Genomic DNA, 21,161 nt, shown 5'->3' on the forward strand with positions numbered 1-21,161 from the left:
CTGGGGCCCTATTGGCAGGGCTCCATGAGGTAGGAGGGGACAACAGCCTCGGAGAACCTGGCCGTGTAGTCACTCCACCTCGTCGCCCCGCCTCTGTGGGCGTGGCCCTGCTAAGACACCAGTCTGGGGGAGGGGGCGTGGCTACGGCGGGGAGGTGCCCGCCCCTCGGGGGTGTCACGTAGCTCTGCGGCATCCGCAGCCTCATTTATCGGAGCCTGAGCTGGGAGCCACAGCTGTCGCCGACCTTAATCCGCGCTGTTCCTGTGGCTGCCGCTGCTAACTCGCTGCGGACAGGTGAGGCTGGAGCGAGGCCGGAGCTGCTCAGCATCTCCGCTTCCTCTCTATGACTCTAACTTCTGTCCCCCTTGGCCTGCTCCCAAGGGTACCTGGATGTGCCTTCTCAACTCTCTCCTTACATCCTGTCTCCTTTCTGTCCACCCCAAACCCTGTGGTTCGGCCTCTTCCACAGCACCCCTTCCTCTCAGCCCTCAGGCCCCGACTTCAGTCTTCCTCTGCCTACCGGATTTTTTCCTTGGGGTCAGCCTCTCCCGCCCAGCCCATTTTCATCTCAGCCTGCTCCCTTTCCTGGGCTAAGTCCTTGTCCCGTTGTCTTGCCTTCTCTGCCCCCTGGTTTGGTTAGCCTGTCTCCCTATCCGCTGCCCACAGGTCTCCCCCCTGCTCCTGCATCTCTTCCTCCCTTTCTCAGGCCCTCTACTCACTCCTTTCAACCCTGATCCCCTGCTCCCATTTGGTTGCAAAGACAGTCAGCCTTGAGCTATGGAAAAGAAGCGGTAACAGAAACCTATGGCAATTTTTTGTGCCACTCCTGCCCCCCACTTGTCCCCCACTTTTCCTCCAGAAGGTGCAGGAAGAGGGGGGATAGGTATTTTTGCCTCATTCTGAAGCCTGGGAAGTAAGTGCATTTTTCCCTAGGGGCCCTGCTGAGGCTGACAAATGGCCATTGGAAAGGCCAGGGCTCATGCCCTACCTCACAGGGCCAAATTCAGTAAAAGAAGGACTGGGTCTTCGTTTGGGCAGTAGTTTCACAAGAAGACCTGTAGCTTCGGGGCTGCTCACGTCCCCACCCCCACCCTGCATCTTTCCCCAGGGCTGGGAAGGGTGCCCACCAGTGACAAAAGGAGATGTGGGAACTGGGGCCCTAAGCCTGCTAGCTGTCAGAGGGATTGGTGCCACTGTGTTGCCCAGGACCTATGCCAAGGACAACTGCCTTGTTCCTAGCTCCATGCTGGTTGGGAGGTGGGGGGAGGCCATTTGGCCCATATGGCCAAGAGAGGAAGCAGAGGACGTAGTAGGTCGGGACCAGCTTTTATATCTTGTCTCAATTCCACAGAGCTGTCACCATGCCCCACTCGTACCCAGCCCTTTCTGCTGAGCAGAAAAAGGAGTTGTCTGACATCGCCCTTCGGATTGTGGCCCCAGGCAAAGGCATTCTGGCCGCCGATGAGTCTGTAGGTAGGTGAGGGCCTGTGGCTAGGTGGGGTAGAGGTGGCCAGAGAGCCCTGGGGATGAGCTTGCTTACCCTTCTTTTGTTTGCCCCCAGGAAGCATGGCCAAGCGGCTGAGCCAAATTGGAGTGGAGAACACAGAGGAAAACCGCAGATTGTACCGCCAGGTCCTGTTCAGTGCTGATGACCGTGTGAAGAAGTGCATCGGAGGGGTGATCTTCTTCCATGAGACACTCTACCAGAAAGATGACAGTGGTGTTCCCTTCGTTCGTACCATCCAGGATAAGGGCATTGTCGTGGGCATCAAGGTGCAGCCACTGGCCCTCAGTGGGGGCTGAACATGGAAATAGGTGTGTGTGAGAGAGGTGACAAGGGGAATCCTGCCTGGGTTCAGCCTTCTGCCTGTGTTTCCCCTACAGGTTGACAAGGGTGTAGTTCCTCTAGCGGGGACCGATGGAGAAACCACCACTCAAGGTACAGGATGGGTGGGCTTCAGGACCACAGGGTTGTTGGATGGTTGATGCTGGCACAGAGGGGCAGAGTGATGAGGCTGGCACTATGCCTGCAGGGCTGGATGGGCTCTCGGAACGCTGTGCCCAATACAAGAAGGATGGTGCCGACTTTGCCAAGTGGCGTTGCGTGCTGAAAATCAGTGAGCGCACACCCTCAGCACTTGCCATTCTGGAGAATGCCAACGTGCTGGCCCGCTATGCCAGCATCTGCCAGCAGGTGTGTGTATGCGTGAGGGGGGTTCAGATGGGTGCCCGGTGCCTAGTGGGGAGAGGGTTACCAGGGCTTTCTCCCCTCCTACCTACTGCCCCTCTCAAGTTATTCTGCTCTTACCTGCAGAATGGAATTGTGCCTATTGTGGAACCTGAGATCCTGCCTGATGGAGACCATGACCTCAAACGCTGTCAGTATGTTACGGAGAAGGTGAGTCCACACCTGGGTACAGACACCGCAAGGACAGTCTGACAGGGGAGCCTGTTCCCCATAGTCCTTGGCTTAGATGCAGGCACTTTCCCCAAGCATTCTTTTACTTCATCCAAGAACACACCTGTGAGTTTGAGCCTGTACTGACCCTCCCAGTCATGCCCACCTTCCCCTAAACAGGGAGGGTTAAACAGGAGTCCAGAACCTTAGTAAACCTCTGATTCCCCAGGTCTTGGCTGCCGTGTACAAGGCCCTGAGTGACCATCACGTGTACCTCGAAGGGACCCTGCTCAAGCCCAACATGGTGACCCCTGGCCATGCCTGTCCCATTAAATACAGCCCAGAGGAGATCGCCATGGCAACTGTCACTGCCCTGCGTCGCACTGTGCCCCCGGCTGTCCCAGGTACCACCGTGCTTCCTAACCCGTTCCTATCCCTAAGACCCATCCTCAGGTTCTTGTGGTCTTCATGGGTCCTGTACCCTGGAAAACTAGAGAGTTGACCACTTTGTCTTCTCTACTCTACCCTAGGAGTGACCTTCCTGTCTGGGGGTCAGAGTGAAGAGGAAGCATCACTCAACCTCAATGCTATCAACCGCTGCCCCCTTCCTCGGCCCTGGGCCCTCACCTTCTCCTACGGGCGTGCCCTGCAGGCCTCTGCCCTCAATGCCTGGAGAGGGCAACAAGACAATGCTGGGGCTGCCACTGAGGAGTTCATCAAGCGGGCCGAGGTTGGGAGCTAGAGGTGGTGATTGGGGGAGAGGGGTATAGCTAGGCAGGGGGCACTCAGAGGTTACAGCCTGGGCAGGGTTTGGCCCCTGTGGGCTGGGTCAGCCTGTTTACTCCCCCCCGAAACCCCCTCCCGCCTGCTCTTTTGCAGGTGAATGGGCTTGCGGCCCAGGGCAAGTATGAAGGCAGTGGAGAAGATGGCGGAGCAGCGGCACAGTCCCTCTACATTGCCAACCATGCCTACTGAGTACGCATCCCATGTCACAGCCCTTGGCTTGGCCACCTGCACCCAGTTTCACCTATAGTAATGGCTAGCGCCAAACAGTCATGCAGAGCAGACATGCCTGCATCCAGCACAGAGTCATCTTCCTTTTTTGTCCTCCCCTCCCCTCTCCCATTGCTGCCACCTGGGACCATTAGATGGATGGGGTGCCCCTCATGACTGAGGGCAGAAGAAGTTGCTAGAAGCCAGAGCAGGATGCTTCGGTTTCCCCCTGCCTCTGCTAGCCCCCACAATTTCCCCATGATGTGGTAGTTTCTCCTTGGGCTTTCCTTGCCTGTCCTCTCTCCTGGGATCAGAGGATAGGACACCAGACATGACTCACACCTTGGGTACATACCACATAGCAAATAAATGGTAGCAAAACATGCTACTTTGTCTGTCTGTTTTACACATCAGATGCCTCAGACGCCCACTTCTCAGTTTCTGATTTCAGCTGACTGCCTGGGCCCTCTGACTGTGGAGGACAGAGTAGGTTTTGAGTTTTACTGGGCTGGAAGTGTTGAGGGGAGGGGCACACCCAGTCACCATTCCCAGCTCAAGCTCTTGCGGGTTAATGTCCAAAGTTGGAAGGCTGCAGGTCTTTCAGGACCGCCACATCAGAGGCACTGGGCTGCGTCTGAAGGATGGAGTAAGGCGAGACTTGTGCAATTCCTGAAGGCAGCTTTTGCGAATGGCCCAAAACTGGGATAAGGGGGATGGCAGTCGCTCACTTCTGTGTGCTGAACCCCGCTGGGGCTTGACACGTTCTGCTGGGGTGGGGGTGGCACTGCAGGAGGAACACCTGGGCTCCTGCCCAGCAAGGAAAAGCCCCAAGGCTCAGGACTGCCAGACGGAGCAGGGTACCTAAGAGGTTGCCAAGGGCTATTGCCCATTCCCGTTTGGGGGAGATGAAGGCACAGAGAAGGCCAATTTGAGGGTCTGGGCAAGGGAAGCCCTGGTGAGGTTTCATGCTAAACTTTGACCACTTGGCTGGGGTGTGGGGGGTACATACATCGAACACCTGGGGCCGTCTGAAGGGATGAAAAATTGAAAGAACTTGCTAGGCATGTTCTGTGTGAACTGGGCAGCCCGTGCTCTGTGTAAAGTGTGCAATCAATGCTCCACCCACCAAATTATTGCAATATGGGAATGTAGGTCCAGTGTCACCTGACCTCATATTAACAAAAATAGCTAACACTTATATAGCACTTGCTATGTGCTCCCGCCAGGCCCTATTCTAATCACTTTACGTTTACTAACTCATTTACTACAACACTGTATGAAGTAGATACTATTACCATCCCTATTTTAATATGAGGAAACAGGCACAGAGAGGTTAGTTAATTAACTTCTCAAGATCACTCAGGTGAGGTGGTAAAGTCAGGATTTAAACCCAAGTGATCAGGATCCAGAGTCTGTGTTCATGAATTTTCAAGAATTTTAAGTGAAGTATTCAGACTTTTACAACTTGGAAATGAACTCAAATGAATTAAAAAAAAAAAAAAAAGGCTGAATGAGCCAAATATGCTAAAAAGGTACAACTAGCTTGCTGTCTCCATATCTGAAGCTTACGGAGAGAGTGTCCAGAAGAGGAGCTCTCTGAAACGGACGATAAACAGTTATCCTGATAGGTGATATTTGGGTGCTTTCCGTGCCAGGTTCTTTACATGAATGACCTCATTTTATTTTTTAAGTAATCTCTACACCCAACGTGGGGCTCAAACTCAGGACCCCAAGATCAAGACTCACCTGCTCCACTGACGGCCAGCCAAGCGCCCCTGAATGACCTCATTTTAGTAAACATCTCCATTTTCCAGATGAGAAAACTGAGACTTAGAGCTGCCTGTGGTCGCTCAACTAGTATTTAACGCCTGCAGAGTTTGCTCTCTTAATCCCTGGGGCTAGGAGTGTGTTCCACAAGGAAACGGGGTACTAACGAAGAATCTTCCGGCAACACAGAAACCTGCACAGCCACTCCACTGGCCCTTGGTGCTTGGGTAAATTCCTTTCAAACTCGCGGCCAGGCTCCTTGCGGACCCCGCCCACCCTCTACCTCTTTCTCTCGCCTGCCCTCCCTGAGTGCCGCTTGCGATTGGCTGCGACCTCTGCCGTGGTCCCGCCCCCTCCCTGCGGGTTTCCGATTGGGGGAGGCTTTGCGTAGCTCCGCCCCTCGGCGGCTAGAGCAACTGGATGGAAGCATGGCGGCTCCCGGGGCCGCAGCTACAGACCTAGGTGCGGTGGCATTCGGGTGGGAACTGAGACTCATAGATTGCGAGCGAGGAATGCGGGCTTGGGGATTGTGGTGTGCCAGTGGTCCCGCGGACTAGGGGGTCGGGGGTCGTTTCAGACAAGATCCCTTCAGACGGGCGCGGGCCCCTGGCACAGGGATCCCTATGAAGGCGGGCGGAGAGCTTCTGAATGAGGGTTGCTGGGGCTCGTCTGCGTCAGGTGTGGGGAGGGCAACCAAGCCCACTTCCAGCGCCTCAAGTCGGTACCTCCGTGCCCCTAGAGGTGGTCCGAGGCAAGCGGGCCGCTCTCTTCTTCGCTGCCGTGGCCATCGTGCTGGGGTTGCCGCTCTGGTGGAAGACTACGGAGACCTACCGGGCCCCATTGCCTTACTCTGAGATCAGTGGGCTGAATGCCCTGCAGGTGAGACCTCTGTGGGAGAAGGCCTGGGGACAGCCCACTGGCAAGGTGGAGACTCAGCCGATGGCCCTGATGCTCCTTCCTCTAGCTGCGGCTCATGGTGCCCGTCACTGTCGTATTTACCCGAGAGTCAGTGCCGTCGGACGCCCAGGAGAAGCTGCCCTTCACCGTTGTGCATGAGAGAGAGATCCCTCTGAAATGTGAGTTCTTGGGGAGTCAAGCCTGCCTTTCTGGTCTGAGCTCAGTGCAGAGATGGGTTAGGTTGGAGGAGCGTGGGTGTCCCTTAAATGTAGTTAAAAATTTCTTAAAAGCCCTCTCTGAATGAACAGTTCTGAATGAACAGTGTGGTTGGTTAGAAGAAAAGCAACTTTAAATAACAGTGTTCACCGTTAGGGCAGCAATTTCATTCATGACAGTTGTGCTACCTGATGAGAAGCAGTTGATGCTCATTAGAAGATAGGAGAGGAGGTGGGATGTGGTAGAAAGAACGCAGGGTTTGGAATCAAGTTGGAGTTGTATACAGCTCTTATTCAATTTGACATGGAACACTTTGTTGAGTGTTAGTAGGCACCTTTTGGTACCAGGAATTTCGGGATAAATAAAGAATTGATAATGGTTTTGAGAAATTCATAGTCATGTAGGGGAGAAAAACACTTAGATAAAGAAATCACAGGGGATTATGTAAGAAACAGAGATCGTATTTTAAAAAGAGCCTTTAACGGCCTGGGAGGAAAAAAAGGCAGAGAAGGTTTTGAGGATGTCATTTTTAAGTCAGATTTTTAAAGGATGTGAAGGAATTCAGGGTAAATGGGGAAGGGAGGAAGGGAACAGCTTGAGCCAGATATAGCAATGGCTAATATTTGTTGTTCATTATATGCCATAAACTAGGTGAAGCACTTTACATGTGTTGTCTCATTTAATCGTCTCTCACATGATCTCCATTTTATAAATGAAAAACAGAGAGTTAGAGATTTTAATTTGTTCACGATCACACAGCTAGCTAGTAAGAGGTGGAGCTAAGATTTAAATCCAGGCCCGACTGATTCCAGAGTTCGGGCTTTTAACCAACAACCTATACTACCTCCCGTGTAGAAGCATGGAGGGGTGAGTCAGCATGTTGGGGGAATCTGTGTGCGGTTTTACTTTTCTGGAGTGTGAAGTGAAAATTGTGAGTGACTGTATGTGTAGGCTGAGTCCAGATGGTGAAGTGCCTGTGTACCATTTACTTTCTAGATTTTTAACCTTGGTCACCCGTGTTTCTTTTTTTTTTTTTTAATTTTTTTTTTCAAAGTTTATTTTATTTTTGGGACAGAGAGAGACAGAGCATGAACGGGGGAGGGGCAGAGAGAGAGGGAGACACAGAATCGGAAACAGTCTCCAGGCTCTGAGCCATCAGCGCAGAGCCTGATGCGGGGCTGGAACTCCGGGACCGCGAGATCGTGACTTGGCTGAAGTCGGACGCTTAACCGACTGCGCCACCCAGGCGCCCCTGGTCACCCGTGTTTCTTAAAAGTCGTATTTCATATGGCTCAGCCTAATGTAAACACACATACTTGTTGTTTCTCAAAACAAGAATTGGATCATGCCTCACATGTTAGTTTGCAACTTTGTTGTCAATTTATCATGGACATTCACATTTAGTGACATGGTATTCAGTAATATGGACATATTGTGAAGGTAGTCGGGTGGAGTGGCCAAGAGTATGGAGAATTTGGTGTAAGAGAGCTGGGTTAAAGCCTTGGTTCTGCCACTTGTGTGAATTTGGGTGAGGTTGTTAACCTCCCTAACTCTTGGTTTTCTCATCTACTACATAGGAATAGTAATAGGTTGGTTCATTTATTCAACCAATATTTATTATTGAGTGCCCATATCAGATACTGTTGTAGTCGCCGGAGATACAACAAACAAAGTAGACAAAATACATTGAACAAAATAGACCAAAAAAAAAAAAAAAAAAGAGAGAGAGAGAACAGACAGGAAGATAAACAAATATATGTTACATGGTGGGGGGCACCTGGCTGGCTCAGTCAGTGGAGTCTGCAACTCTTGATCTCAGGGTTGTGGGTTCAAGCCCCACATCGGGTATAGAGATTACTTAAAAAAAATAAAATCTGTAATAAATAAATGTATGTATGTATGTTAGATGGTGACAGGGGAAAAATAGTTCAGGACAGAGGTATAGGGAGGTTTTCTTGGGGGATAAAGAGGTCATTGCTATTTTAGAGAGGGTGGCTGAGGACGGCATCATTTGAAAACAGGACTTTCAAGTAAAGACCCAAAGAGGTAAAGTAGTAAACTGTGTAGATATCTGGGAGAAGAGCATTTTTTGGTAGAGAGAGAAGCAAATATAAGGTCCTGTGGTAGGAGCAGAAGTGGTGCCTTTGCAGAACAGTGAGAATTCCATTATGGGGAGAGTGAGGTGAATGAGGGAAAGGGTAAGAGGAAATGAAATGAAACCAGAGCAGTGGACAGGGGGGGCTAGGCTCACATACAGCTTTTATGCTAGATGAGAAGGGAAGCCCTTGAAAGATTTTATTTTGTTGCTTTTAAACATAACTACCATAGGGGCGCCTGCGTGGCGCAGTCGGTTAAGCGTCCGACTTCAGCCGGGTCACCATCTCGCGGTCCGTGAGTTCGAGCCCCGCGTCAGGCTCTGGGCTGATGGCTCGGAGCCTGGAGCCTGTTTCCGATTCTGTGTCTCCCTCTCTCTCTGCCCCTCCCCCGTTCATGCTCTGTCTCTCTCTGTCCCAAAAATAAATAAAAACGTTGAAAAAAAAATTAAAAAAAAACAACAACAAAAACATAACTACCATATCACACCTAACCAAGTCCACAGTAATTCTTGAGTATCACCTAATTTCCAGTCTATATTCATATTTCCCCAATTATCTCAAAGGTGTCCTCTTAATTTTTTAAGTCAATAAATTAAAAAAATATATATTTATTTATTTTGAGAGAGAAAGTGTGAGTGTGAGTGGGGGAGGGACAGATAGGGAGAGAGAATCCCAAGCAGGCTCTGCACCGTCAGTGCAGAGTCTGATGCAGGGCTTGGTCCCACGAACTGTGAGATCATGACCTGAGCCGAAACCAAGAGTCAGCTGCTTAACCGGCTGAGCCACCCAGATGCCCCAATAAATTTTTTATTTCCGGGATTTTACATGCGTGTCCTTCCACTGCTGCAGCCGATCACCATAGTTCCTCCAAAACCAGAATCATAATCTTCAAAATAACCCATTTATTTACTTATTTATTTATTTATTATTTTTTAAAGTATGTTTTTACTTATTTTGAGAAAGATACAGAGAGCAAGTGGGGGAGGGGCAGAGAGAGGAGACAGAATCCCAAGCAGGCTCCACACCATCAGCACAGAGCCTGACGTGGGCCTCAAACCCGCCAACTGTGAGATCATGAGCTGAGCTGAAATCAAGAGTCGGGTGCTTAACCGACTGAACCACCCAGGCGCCCCCAAAATAATCCTTTTAAAAAGAACTTTTGTTTAATCCACAGTTGTCACTATCAGTCAGTCTGGTTCTTTTGGTTGGACTTCTTTGATCTCCACTGGCATGTGGACCTACTTCAGAAATTCCCCACCTGTAATCTTTGGGATCCAGTTTCTTTACGGTAGGGCCCTAGAAGTCAAATTGTAGGAAGTACATTGATTACTATTTTGGGAAATGATCTAAAATTGTTACTCCTTCATTGTCTCTAATATTGAAAAGTCTTGTTACTTCCACTCTCTACTCCATGAGCCTAGGAAAAAATGTTACAGTTCTCAATGTCACCACTGCAATCAACTCGCTGCAATGGAAGCATAACCTGTGTCTTATTGTAGCCACGTTAACAATTTCTGGACACCATGAATGGTAGTACTCATTTCCATCTAGAATGAGGCTTTTCACAGGTGTCCTTTTATAGTTGGTTTGTTCTAATCGGGATCAACACATCACATTTTGTTACATTTCTTTTGCCTTTTTTTATTATATATCAGCTCCCCCTACCCCATCCTGATACACTTCTTTTCTTTGGTTTTTTGGAGAAACCAGGCCACTTGTGTTCTAGAACCTCTCCCATTCTGGATTTGGCAGATTGCTTCCTCCTAGTTTCATTTAACTTATTCCTCTATTATCCATATTTTTTGTAAACTGGTAATCAGATCAGGAGATTTGATCAAAATCAGTTCACTTTTTTAGATAAGAATACATTATAATTAGTGTGGTATACTTTGTATTGTGTTGTATCAGGAAGCATAGAATAGATGGGTTTTTTTCACTTTGGGTGATACAAAGATGATATAGTGAATTCAGATACTGTCAGCTTGATGTCTGTATTTTTTAAAAAATTTTTTTTTGTTTTAACATTTATTCCTTTTTGAGAGACAGAGAGAGACAGAGCACGAGTGGGGAAGGGGTAGAGAGAGAGGGAGACACAGAATCTGAAGCAGGCTCCAGACTCTGAGCTATCAGCACAGAGCCTGACGCAGGGTTTGAACTCATGAACTGCAAGATCATGACCTGAACCGAAGTCAGACGCTCAACCGACTGAGCCACCCAGGCGCCCCTCGATGTCTGTATTTTAATTCCCTGTCAACCTTTCACCTGATGGTTTTAGCATCCAATGATGCTGGCATCCATTTCATAGCAGTTGCAAAATGGCAATTTTTATGTATTTATTTTAAGATTTTATGTTTAAGTAATCTATACACCCAATGTAGGGCTTGAACTCACAACTCTGAGATCAAGAGTAGCATGCTCTACAACTGAGCCAGCCAGATACCCCAAAATGGCAAATTTAAAATTCTGTAATTTCTCTTATATTATGACCTGGAATTCTTCTATAACAAAGAACTTTCACAAGAAGTTTTAGGTTCAACTTCTCAAGTTCCAGGCGGGGGGGGGGGGGGGGGGCGGGGTGTCAAAAAATCCCTATGGGATTATTTTGCAGGTATAGATTAACTTGGGGAGAATTGACATCCTTAGAATATTTAGTCTTTCCCATTTCATTCAAATCTTCTTTTAGGTCCCTCAGTAAAGTCCTGGGTGTTTTTCTTATAGTTTTGTACATTTCTTCCTGGGTGTTTATACGTTCTTTATTATGATGAGGATTGGGATTTAAAAAACACTTGCTTTTCAAATTGGACGTTGCTGGTATTTCTCAGAAAGCTATTAATTCTTGTGTATATCTAGTCATAGGACTGAATTGTTACCAGTTCTGATATTTTTTTCAGTTGCTTTTCTTTGATTTTCTTGGAAAATAATTATGCTATTTCAAAAAGTGGACATTTTGTTCTTTCAAATATTCAGGTTTCGTGTCTCTTTCTTCACTAGTCTTCACTTTCTTCATTGGTCAGGAACTTCAGAAACTGTCAGGAACTGTTCAGAAAGAACAGTGCTGAATAATAGAGGAAGTAGTGGGCATCCTCATTTTATTAATGATTTTAATGGAACTACTTGAGTGTTTTGGCATTAAGTGTGCATTTTTATCAAGAATGTTCATTGGGGCGCCTGAGTGGCTCATTTGGTTAAGCATCGGACTCTTGATTTGGGCTCAGGTCACGATCTCATGGTTTGTGAGATCAGGCCCCGCATTGAGCCCCACATTAGGCTCTGTGCTGATGTCACAAAGTCTGCTTGAGATTTTCTCTCTCTCTCTCTGCTCTGCCCCTGCTTGTGTGCACGCATGCACGCTGGCGCATTCACGCTCTCTCTAAAAAAAACAACAACCTGAATTTGTTGCCTTATTTTGAGGCACCTATCGAAGTGATCGTATGGTTTTGCTCCTTTCACCTATTAATAGAATAAATATTGTAATAGATTTCCCTGTGGGAGAGTACTTCAGGTTGAAGGTAGTGTGTACACAGGTAGAAGCAAGAGCTGGTTAGGTGGAAGAGGTGGAGTGTTGTGTATTTGATATCATCCATGTAGAAATCGTTAGAATTGGCTGTAGCCTCTGGGACTTTCTCTGCAAACGATTTTCTTGATGTCCTGAGACACTGGACAGTGTTGGGGCTGGGAAGATGGGCAGAGGTCTGTATTTAGTCTTATCTTTTTTTTTTTTCAATGTTTATTTCTTCTTGAGAGAGACAGAGAGTGAGTGGGGGGAGGGGCAGAGAGAGAGGGAGACAGAGTCCAAAGCAGGCTCCAGGCTCCAAGCTGTCAGCACAGAGCCCCATGTGGGGCTCGAACTTATGAACTGTGAGACCATGACCTGAGCTGAAGTCAGACGCTTAACCAACTAAGCCACCCAGGCACCCCTTAGTCTTCTCATCCTCTTCCTTTCCCTCTCAGACAAAATGAAAATCAAGTGCCGTTTCCAGAAGGCCTATCGGAGGGCTCTGGACCACGAGGAAGAGGCCCTGTCACTGGGCAGTATGCAAGGTATCGGAAGGAGTGATCACACTAGTTTAACACGGAGCCCTCTTTTTTCTTCTGATCTCTAAGTGTGTAGTTTCCATACCGTCTTCTAACTTCCTGGGAAAGCTGGGGATGAGAGTGTGTTTCAGCCTGGGCCGCTGGGGGCCAAGCCTGGCCACAATGTCAGCCATGTAGAAAGGGAGGTGGAGTTGTGGCTTAGGCACTCTGTTGGGGGGCAGAGGGATAGGGCATGGTGTTTTGCTCCTGGTAGACCTTCTGCTCTTGTCCCCAGAGGCAGAAACCATGTTAGCTGAGCCGCAGGAGCAAGCAGAGGGCTCCCTGACTGTGTACGTGATCCCCGAACACTCCTCACTTCTGCCCCAGGTAGGGTGAACAGGGAGGGTATGGCCTTGCCTTATCCCATCTGCTTGTCCTCTCCTAGGTCACTTCCTTCTTGCAGTAGTGCTGCCCATTTCTTGCATTTGCTATAGAAAACTCTTTTCCAAATATTTTTTAAAAAGAATGCAAATAGGGTTGTTTTCATCGACTCTGGATCTTTCTAACTCCAAGAGTTCTATATGGTTAAAGCTCCAGTGACCATTTGAAGTGGAAAAAAAACAGGATTAAAAAAAAGAAGATGGCTTGAATGGATTATGGTGGTAAAATGGGCGATGCATTGACCTTTCCACTTTATGAGCAAGAGGCTCATTGGGAGCTATGCCATGCAGTGTTTTCTTTTAAAATTTACGATGAAATATTTTTATTTATTTATTTGTTTTAGACCACACATGAGTGGGTGAGAGGGGCAAAGGGGGAGAGGGAGGGAGAGAGGGAAGGAAGAAGAGAGGGAAAAGGAGAGGGAGAGCGAGAGAGAGCGAGAGAGAGCGAGAGAGCGAGAGAGAGAGAGAGAGAGAGAGAGAGAGAGAGAGAATCTCAAGCAGGCTCCATGGGGCTCTACCGCACAACCCTGGAATCATGACCTGGGCCAAGATCAACAGTTGGACTCTTAACCAACTAAGCCATCCAGGTGCCCTGAAATATTTAATTCTTATAAAAAGATGAAAGAAAATTTTAATGAACCCACCCCTGGCTTGCAAACTACAGTCTAGTAATAGTAGCTGAACCCTGTGTATTTCCATGGTTTGCCCCACTCCCTTTTATTTTAGTTCAGGGTGACCGTATTTTGTGCGTGTCATTTTCTTACTTTTTCAGGTTTCAGCACATATATCTCTATAAACAACATATTTAATTTTGCAAATTTTTGAGCTTTATAATAATACAGCACATGTTCTTTTGTAACTTGTTTCATTCAACATTTATGTTTGGGACAATCCTCCATGATAATCAAGGTGTAGTTGAATCCAATGTGTTCATTTTTAATATGTTTTATTGTATAAATATCACAATTTATCCATTCTGTGCTGATGGGCATTTGGATTGTCTCCAGTGTTTGACTCTTAGAAATAATGCCGCCTTGGGGCACCTGGGTGGCTTAGTTGGTTAAACGTCCAACTCTTGATTATGGCTCAGGTCATGATCTTGCGGTTCATGAGTTTGAGCCCCACGTTGGGCTGTGTGCTGACAGTATGGAGCCTGTTTGGGTTTCTCCCTCTTTCTCTCTCTCTCTCTCTCTCTCTCCCTCTCTCTCTCTCTCTCTCTCTCTCTCTCTCCCTCTCTCTTTCTCTCTCTGCCCCTCCCTCTCTTGCTCATGTGCGCGCACGTGCGCACGCTCTCTCTCTCAAAATAAATAAACATAAACTTAAAAAAAGGAAATAATGCTGCTGTGAACATTTCTGTCCTTGCCTCTTTGCCATGTGCTGTTTACTTACATCAAACTTTCCAGGTGTTTGTTTATTCTGTTTTCCTTGTTCAGCATGCCGTCTCCTAGTTTTCCAGTCCATGAAGATTTAGATAATGCCTGCACTTAAGTCTGCCGGGAAGGCAAAGGTCGCAGAAATGAATGAAAACATTCATGCATGCTGATTGGTCAGAGATGCTGGGATGGTTCACTGTGAATCTAAAGGGAGCAGTCAGCCTGTTGCTCAGTGGCAAAAAGCCAGATTCTCAGAGACAGGAGCCGGCACGTTCTTCTGCTTTCTTCCCTGAGCCATGGGCATTCTTTCCCTTGCTGGCCTCTCTCACAGGACATGATGAGTTACATCGGGCCCGAGAGGACAGCAGTCGTGAGAGGGATAATGCACCGCGAGGCCTTTAACATAGTCGGCCGCCGGGTGATCCAAGTAGCGCAGGCCATGTCTTTGACTGAAGATGTGCTTGCTGCGGCCCTGGCTGACCACCTTCCAGAGGACAAGTGGAGCTCTGATAAGAGGCGGCCTCTCAAGTCCAGCTTGGGTAGGGTGATGGAGCTTTGTTGTGAGAAGGGAGAGGGAAGTGAATGATGTGGGGGCATTGGGGCAGGAGGGGAATCTGCATGCAGACTCTACTCCTTTCTTCTGTGGTTTCATCTCTTAGTTGAAAGCACTCACTGTTCCTCATCCCAGTTTTGTCCTCCCTTTGGTTCCATCATGGCCACCAACCCCATTCTAGAGGAGAAACAAGTTCAGCTCAGCCAGGGGTACGACTGCCCTTGAGCCACAGAAGCCTCTGCCTTCCCTGACTCCTGTTTCTATAGGCTATGAGATCACCTTCAGTTTACTCAACCCAGACCCCAAGTCCCACGACGTCCACTGGGACATCGAGGGGGCTGTCCGGCGCTATGTGCAGCCCTTCCTGAGTGCCCTCAGTGCTGCCGGCAACTTCTCTGTGGACTCTCAGGTAAGACAGGGAGCAAGCCGAGGGGTCCTTTTCCTTTTCAAAGTCCATCCATATTTATTATTTACATGTGTAGTCTGTTCTTCCAGCTCTTCGAGCTTGCTGATTTGCTAGGAACTTCCTGCGTGTAGATGTGGTTCTAGTGTCTACTTTCCCTCCGTGGTGTCCAGCTCAGGGACTTCTGTCAACGTTTGTTAAAAAACAACCTTCCTTATGGCTCCCTCCAGAACTGTATTCACCCAGTTGTGCCATCCTTAAGGAATTTATTTAAAAAATAAAACTTCCTGAAATATGTTAGTGTAGTAACAGTAAAGATGTGAAGAATGTAGCCTTCTGTATCACACAATATCCACTTAGGAAAAATGTGCGAGAAATTTTTATCAGGTCTTGGTAAGTGGGAGTACTTCTGAATAACTGACTTGAGTTGAGCTTGCAGACGCTGAATTATGCTACTCGTTTCCCCTCCCTGTTTACGTTCTTGGAAAGCCTGGTAAAAAATGTGGTTTTCATAGCCCGTGTATAGCGTATTAACTTTTACCCTTGGCTTTATTATTTTTTTTCCTACATCTATTTTCTCTCAGCCCTGATTTTATCTCTTATATTTTGTCCTGTGCTTATTGTATCTTTTTTAAGGCACTTCAAAACTTTTGGGACAGAGTGGAGTATGAATCAATAAACAAAGGAATGTTCTTCTTCTTTGCTTTACAGATTCTTTACTATGCAGTGTTGGGGGTAAACCCACGCTTTGACCCAGCTTCCTCTAGCTACTACTTGGCCGCACATAGCCTCCCCCATGTCATCAATCCAGTGGAGTCCCGTCTGGGTGAGCTAAGGATGAGGGCCTCTTTGCTAGGCTTGGCAGGACCCTGAAGGCTCAGTGTGGAGTTGGAGGCTGGGAGTATATGGTTATGGTTCCCAGGTTGGGTGGTCTGAGGGCATTAAGGAAGTACTGGGCATTTAGGCTTCTTCATGAGACTCTGTTGACATCTCCCAACCCCACACTATCGTATCCAAAAACGTTTATTAAACATGACTCCCACTGCTTTCTGTAAACGAATGGATAGGCTGTGTCTCCCTCTTTGCAGGCCAGCCAGGAAAAATATGGTCACACATGTAGGAAAGATAACAGCAAAAGTACACAAAGGCAGAATTTGGATCGACAGTTCTGATTGAGGTTTGAAGCTGGGGTTCCAGTTTTTCATTTGGCGGATGGTACCTAGGAAGCATAGGTGACCACAGAGTGTAATACAGACAAACCAAAGTCAGTATATCACGGGTTGTGGGATTTCAGGCACCAAGGCTAGGCCAGTGTGGACCAAGATATGGGAAGGGCTGTGTGTGATTTCTCCCTCATTCCCTCTACCAGTGCTGAATGCAGAGATGGAAGGGCATTCCAGGCAAGGGAACTCTGAGCTTAGATGTAGAAGAGTAAGACGGATAGGCATTCGGGAAGCTCAGAGAAGCGTAGTATCGCTGAATTGCGAGGAAGTGACCAAGACAAAGCTGGCAAGGCAGGCAGGTGCTTGATCATAAGGACCATGTTAAGTAGCTTGACTTTTATCTGGTGTGACTGGCTAGCTATTGAAGGATATTAAGAGGGAGCCGACATGAGGTCATATGTATACCTGTCTATAAAATGGGTTATAGTTATATGGGTATGATGTGGCAGGGCCCGAGAGAGTGGTCTTAGACAGACAAGGGGGCTAGGGACTCTGCTTCGTGTGTGTGGCCCATCTCGGGAGAATGTTCAGAGGTTTCGATCACAGAAACCCCAGACTGGAGGATATTCTGGGAACTCTCAGTTGGGGAAATGAGGCCCACTGTGAGTGACCAGCAAGTTAGAGGCTGACCTGGAACGAAGATCTAGGTCCAGCGTGTTTTGGTATTCTGACTTGCCTTCTCTTTCTACCCTAGGATCCAGTGCTGCCTCCCTTTACCCTGTGCTCAACTTTCTGCTCTACGTACCTGAGCTTGCCCACTCCCCCCTGTACATTCAGGACAAGGACGGCGCTCCAGTGGCCACCAACGCCTTCCATAGTCCCCGTTGGGGTGGCATTATGGTAACGGTCACACTCTGCAGACCCCAGAGCCCCAGCTTTAGGGACAGACACATGTTCCCTGAGACTGTTCCTTCTGTTGTTCCTCTAGTGGCCTCCATGGCCCAGCCTGTGGGAGGGGCCGCACCAAGTTGGTGAGGGTGCTATGAGCTTGTGCCCCTACTCTGCCGGCCCCACAGCTTCTTATTTCTATAAGTTTTCTGTAATGTGACCCTTTGACATGTAGCGGTTCGCACTCACTGAGGACTTTTCCGTGTATACATCTTAGATCTTGGCCCTATTTATGGGAGTCTTGTATGAATGACAACTTCTCTTGTTAGACTGGGAGTTTCTCATAGGTAGGAACTCTTAAAATGGAATAACTATTTTTTACGGGTCTTCTGAGGGGATAATGGAGATAATTTATGAAAAGCTCCTAGTAGCCGGCATTCAAAAAATATTAGCTATACCATCAGGTTTGTAATTTCTAAGGAGCACAGAATATGTCTCCCTTTTCTCTCATGGCCTCCAGAGTGTCTAGAGCAGAGCCGTTCACGGTCCTGGCGTGGTGTTCGGGCAGCCTTATTTCCCCTTGCAGGTATACAATGTGGACCCCAAAGCCTACAATGCCTCGAAGCTGCCGGTGAGGGTTGAAGTGGACATGGAGCAAGTGATGGAGGTGTTCCTGGCTCAGTTGCGGTGAGTTCCTGGCTCATCTCCCTGGGGGTGTGGCCACTGAATCTGACCCGAGTCTTCTGAGCTGACTAGAATGAAATCTCACCTGGCAGGGATACCTTGGCTGGGCCTAGAGCCCCAGGGAAACCAAGAAGGGTTTCGAAGAATCATTTTATCCTCCTCGTAAGAAGGACTAGTTGCTGACAAAAACTGTTTTAAAAAAAGACTCCTGGGATGCCTGGGTGGCTTGGTCGGTTAAGCATCTGACTCTTGATTTCGGTTCAAGTCATGGTCTTGGTTCATGGGATCCAGCCCTGTGTCGGGCTCTGTGCTGACAGCATGGAGCCTGCTTGGGATTCTCTCTCTCCCCCTCTCTCTGCCCCTTCCCTACGTGTGTCCTCTTTCTCTCTTTCGCTCTCTCTCTCAAAGTAAATAAACTTAAAAAAGAGAAAAGGAAAACAGACTCCCGAATGTCAGGTCCATAGGATGTAGATAGGGCTACTTAAGAAAATAGCTGTTAATTCTCCTGGTAACTGATAGGCTGGTAGTGGCTGCTGGATGCCCTAGACTGAGGATTCTATGGCTGTGTCTGCGATCATTAGGAAAGAGGATTCTGATTGATTAGCAATGTCTGCCCTGGGTGCAGGATTAGAGAGGGACAACGCACAGGCTTATCAGAAGTGGTCCTGGATCATCCCTTAACTAAAGGCTCAGTGGTCCCATTTGTCCAAAGAGACGGTAGACGGGGTTAGGGGATTAAACTAGGTTGGTGTTATCAGACATATTGTAGCCACGGGACCTTTTTTTCAAACAAGATCATGGAAATCTAATCCAGAAACAGGTAAGAGCAAAAACACAGGTTTTAAAAGGGGGGCTTGTGGCTCTGTATTACTGAGTGTTGCCACTCACCCCCTGAGACCCTGAGGTACTTCCCTATAACTCCTGTGGTTCTGGGTAAGATGGAAAATCTTAGTCATCATTCAAGGGATCATAGCCATCTTCTACTCTCAGCCCCTTTGACCTTACTTTGCTCTTCCCACAGGTTGCTCTTTGGGATTGCTCAGCCCCAGTTGCCTGTGAAATGCCTGTTTTCAGGGCCTAAGAGTGAAGGGCTAACGACCTGGGAGCTTGACCGGCTGCTCTGGGCTCGGTCAGTGGAAAACCTGGCCACAGCCACTACCACTCTCACTTCCCTGGCCCAGCTTCTGGGCAAGATCAGCAACATTGTCATCAAGGACGATGTGGCATCTGAGGTGAGTGGGCACAGGATGGATTCTGTGCTGTAACTGGAGTGGCCAGTGAAGACCAGGGTATGGTGAAACCAGAGAGCGAGTTGAGGTCCAGGGTGTGTGTGGGCATACCGTCCTTGAGTCCCCCAGGCTTCCTCTAGAGGGCAGTGCCAGCTCCCCAGCAGGACTCCAGATGGGGTGTGAGGTTTTAGGCAGGCGCTAAGAAAATATACCATAGCCCTTTTATACTGGCCTCCATATCCTGGGCGAACTCCAGGCAACCTGCCTGGTAGGTGGAAGACAAAGTAAGGCCCATCCTTCCTCCCACCCCAACACCTCACTGATGCCTGGGACTTAATGGTAATCCCCTGCCCCCTTCCTAGGTGTACAGGGCTGTAGCTGCAGTCCAGAAGGCGGCAGAGGAGTTAGCCTCTGGGCACCTGGCCTCTGCCTTCACTGCCAGCCAGGAAGCTGTGACGTCCTCGGAGCGTGCCTTTTTTGATCCCTCGCTCCTCCACCTCCTTTATTTCCCTGACGACCAGAAGTTTGCCATCTATATCCCGCTCTTCCTGCCTATGGCTGTGCCCATCCTCCTGTCCCTGGTCAAGATCTTCCTGGAAACCCGCAAGTCCTGGAAAAAGCCTGAGAAGATAGACTGAGTAGGACAACATCTCAGTAGGAAAGTTCCCTTTCTGGCCACAGTGGGAGGTGTTAGATTGAGAGGCACATAAATGGGGCCTGCCACGAAGGACTTAGCTCCAGTAACCAAAGTGTAAACACTCCAAGCAGGATTAATCCTTCCCATTCCTCTGGCTCAGGCTCCCCCCCAACCCTTTGTGCCCTTGTCTAGAAGATGCATCATTGGGGGCTTCTTATCTGGCTTGAACTTGAAGGCCCTTTCCTGTCTCCCTCTGGGGCAGGGGCAGTCTGTTGTGCTTCTGTCCTGTTCCTGGAAGTCCTCCTGCACTCACAGGGAACATTAGGGGAAAGCCCTGGGTTGATTCTAGCCTCCTCCCCTCTACGCTTCTCTCTAACCCCTCAGGGAGAGCCCTAGCACTGCTCTCATGGAAAGGGCCAGGTCACCTCTGGGGCCTTCTCTCCCTTCCCTCCCTTCTGGCTGGTTATGCCTGTTGGGTATAGCCTGATGCTGTGTGTGTGGCCAAGTTTCCCTTCACCCTCTTATAGAGGTGGCTTGGTGCAGTGGGGAAAGTTCCAGATGGGATCAAGCATGCCTGAATTCCTTCTGCCCTTATCATCTGGGGAGCAGTGAATAAGCCACTTAATCTCCCTTAGCCTCAGTTTTGCATTTGTTAAAATAGCACTAATGATAGCTCCCTTACAAGGTGGTTATGAGGATTAAGTGTGATAAGCATATGAAAGTGTGTGACATATTTTATGCTCTCAATAAACATTGGTTGAATGTGAATTGGAATGATACAAAGTATGAGCATACCTTTCATTCTTCTTTTCCTTGGTGTCTAAGTAATGGTTTCCTGTAGCTGTTCCCCTGGGCTCACAGGTCCACCTTGCTTTCACCTGGCCATGTCCCCTTCCTCCCTCCCTGCCCTGGAGGACCCTGTGGTGGCTAGACACCTAGGCTATTGTCCCTCAACATGTCCAGGGTTGCCCAGCACAGCTGTTAGTGTCTCCTGTTCCCCCCCCCCCCCCCCGCAGGGGGTCTGGGAGAGAAGAGCTTGTACCAGTGTAAGCCCTCAGATACAAACTCATTCATAAATTCAGAAAAAGAATATATTAAGCCTGGGCTGCAACAGCCACTGTGCTAAGTGCTAGGTATTATAGAGAACAAAGACAGGATCTCTGCTTTCTTGGAACTGATCGTTGAGGGGGAAGAGTCAGTGAACAAGTAAAACTCCCACAATGCATTAGAAGGAAAAAATAGGCTGATCTGATAGTGACTGGTGTGGAGGGCGGGGGGAGGGGGGGGGTCTGTAGTTTGGGTGTGAGGGAGGGCCTTTGAGCAGATGACATTTGAACTGAGACCAGAAGAGGAGGCCATCTGGGGGAAGAGCATCCCAGGCAAAGACCCTGAGTCAGAACTTTCTCG

General features: G+C 48.6%; 2 protein-coding genes and 1 non-coding gene across 3 annotated transcripts; 2 read left to right on the forward strand and 1 right to left on the reverse strand.

Moving 5' to 3' along the window:
• Window positions 1–138: 138 nt before the first annotated feature.
• ALDOC (aldolase, fructose-bisphosphate C) lies at window positions 139–3,774 on the forward strand. Its single transcript, XM_003996488.6, has 9 exons — window positions 139–294; window positions 1,352–1,473; window positions 1,562–1,773; window positions 1,885–1,939; window positions 2,034–2,194; window positions 2,315–2,398; window positions 2,628–2,802; window positions 2,929–3,128; window positions 3,278–3,774. The coding sequence occupies exons 2-9, from the start codon at window positions 1,362–1,364 to the stop codon at window positions 3,371–3,373; spliced, it is 1,095 nt and encodes a 364-aa protein (XP_003996537.1). The 5' UTR covers window positions 139–294; window positions 1,352–1,361; the 3' UTR covers window positions 3,374–3,774.
• A 1,685-nt stretch (window positions 3,775–5,459) lies between these two features.
• PIGS (phosphatidylinositol glycan anchor biosynthesis class S) lies at window positions 5,460–20,522 on the forward strand. Its single transcript, XM_003996489.5, has 12 exons — window positions 5,460–5,620; window positions 5,898–6,037; window positions 6,123–6,234; window positions 12,319–12,408; window positions 12,677–12,768; window positions 14,529–14,736; window positions 15,017–15,159; window positions 15,865–15,979; window positions 17,071–17,216; window positions 17,791–17,891; window positions 18,910–19,120; window positions 19,480–20,522. The coding sequence occupies exons 1-12, from the start codon at window positions 5,587–5,589 to the stop codon at window positions 19,753–19,755; spliced, it is 1,668 nt and encodes a 555-aa protein (XP_003996538.2). The 5' UTR covers window positions 5,460–5,586; the 3' UTR covers window positions 19,756–20,522.
• LOC111557911 lies at window positions 9,793–9,927 on the reverse strand. Its single transcript, XR_002738320.2, has one exon. It is a non-coding gene; the product is annotated as a small nucleolar RNA SNORA1 (small nucleolar RNA).
• Window positions 20,523–21,161: the final 639 nt, after the last annotated feature.

The sequence above is a fragment of the Felis catus genome, chromosome E1 (assembly GCF_018350175.1).
Source record: "Felis catus isolate Fca126 chromosome E1, F.catus_Fca126_mat1.0, whole genome shotgun sequence".
In the NCBI taxonomy this organism is placed as follows: domain Eukaryota; kingdom Metazoa; phylum Chordata; class Mammalia; order Carnivora; family Felidae; genus Felis; species Felis catus.

Coding starts and splice junctions, on each gene's coding strand:
- ALDOC (XM_003996488.6), top strand. CDS start 1,362: ATGCCCCACTCGTACCCAGCCCTTTCTGCTGAGCAGAAAAAGGAGTTG. Junction 2,195..2,314: donor ATGCCAGCATCTGCCAGCAG/GTGTGTGTATGC, acceptor TCTTACCTGCAG/AATGGAATTGTGCCTATTGT. Junction 2,803..2,928: donor TGTGCCCCCGGCTGTCCCAG/GTACCACCGTGC, acceptor ACTCTACCCTAG/GAGTGACCTTCCTGTCTGGG.
- PIGS (XM_003996489.5), top strand. CDS start 5,587: ATGGCGGCTCCCGGGGCCGCAGCTACAGACCTAG. Junction 5,621..5,897: donor GGCCGCAGCTACAGACCTAG/GTGCGGTGGCAT, acceptor CCGTGCCCCTAG/AGGTGGTCCGAGGCAAGCGG. Junction 15,160..15,864: donor ACTTCTCTGTGGACTCTCAG/GTAAGACAGGGA, acceptor TTTGCTTTACAG/ATTCTTTACTATGCAGTGTT.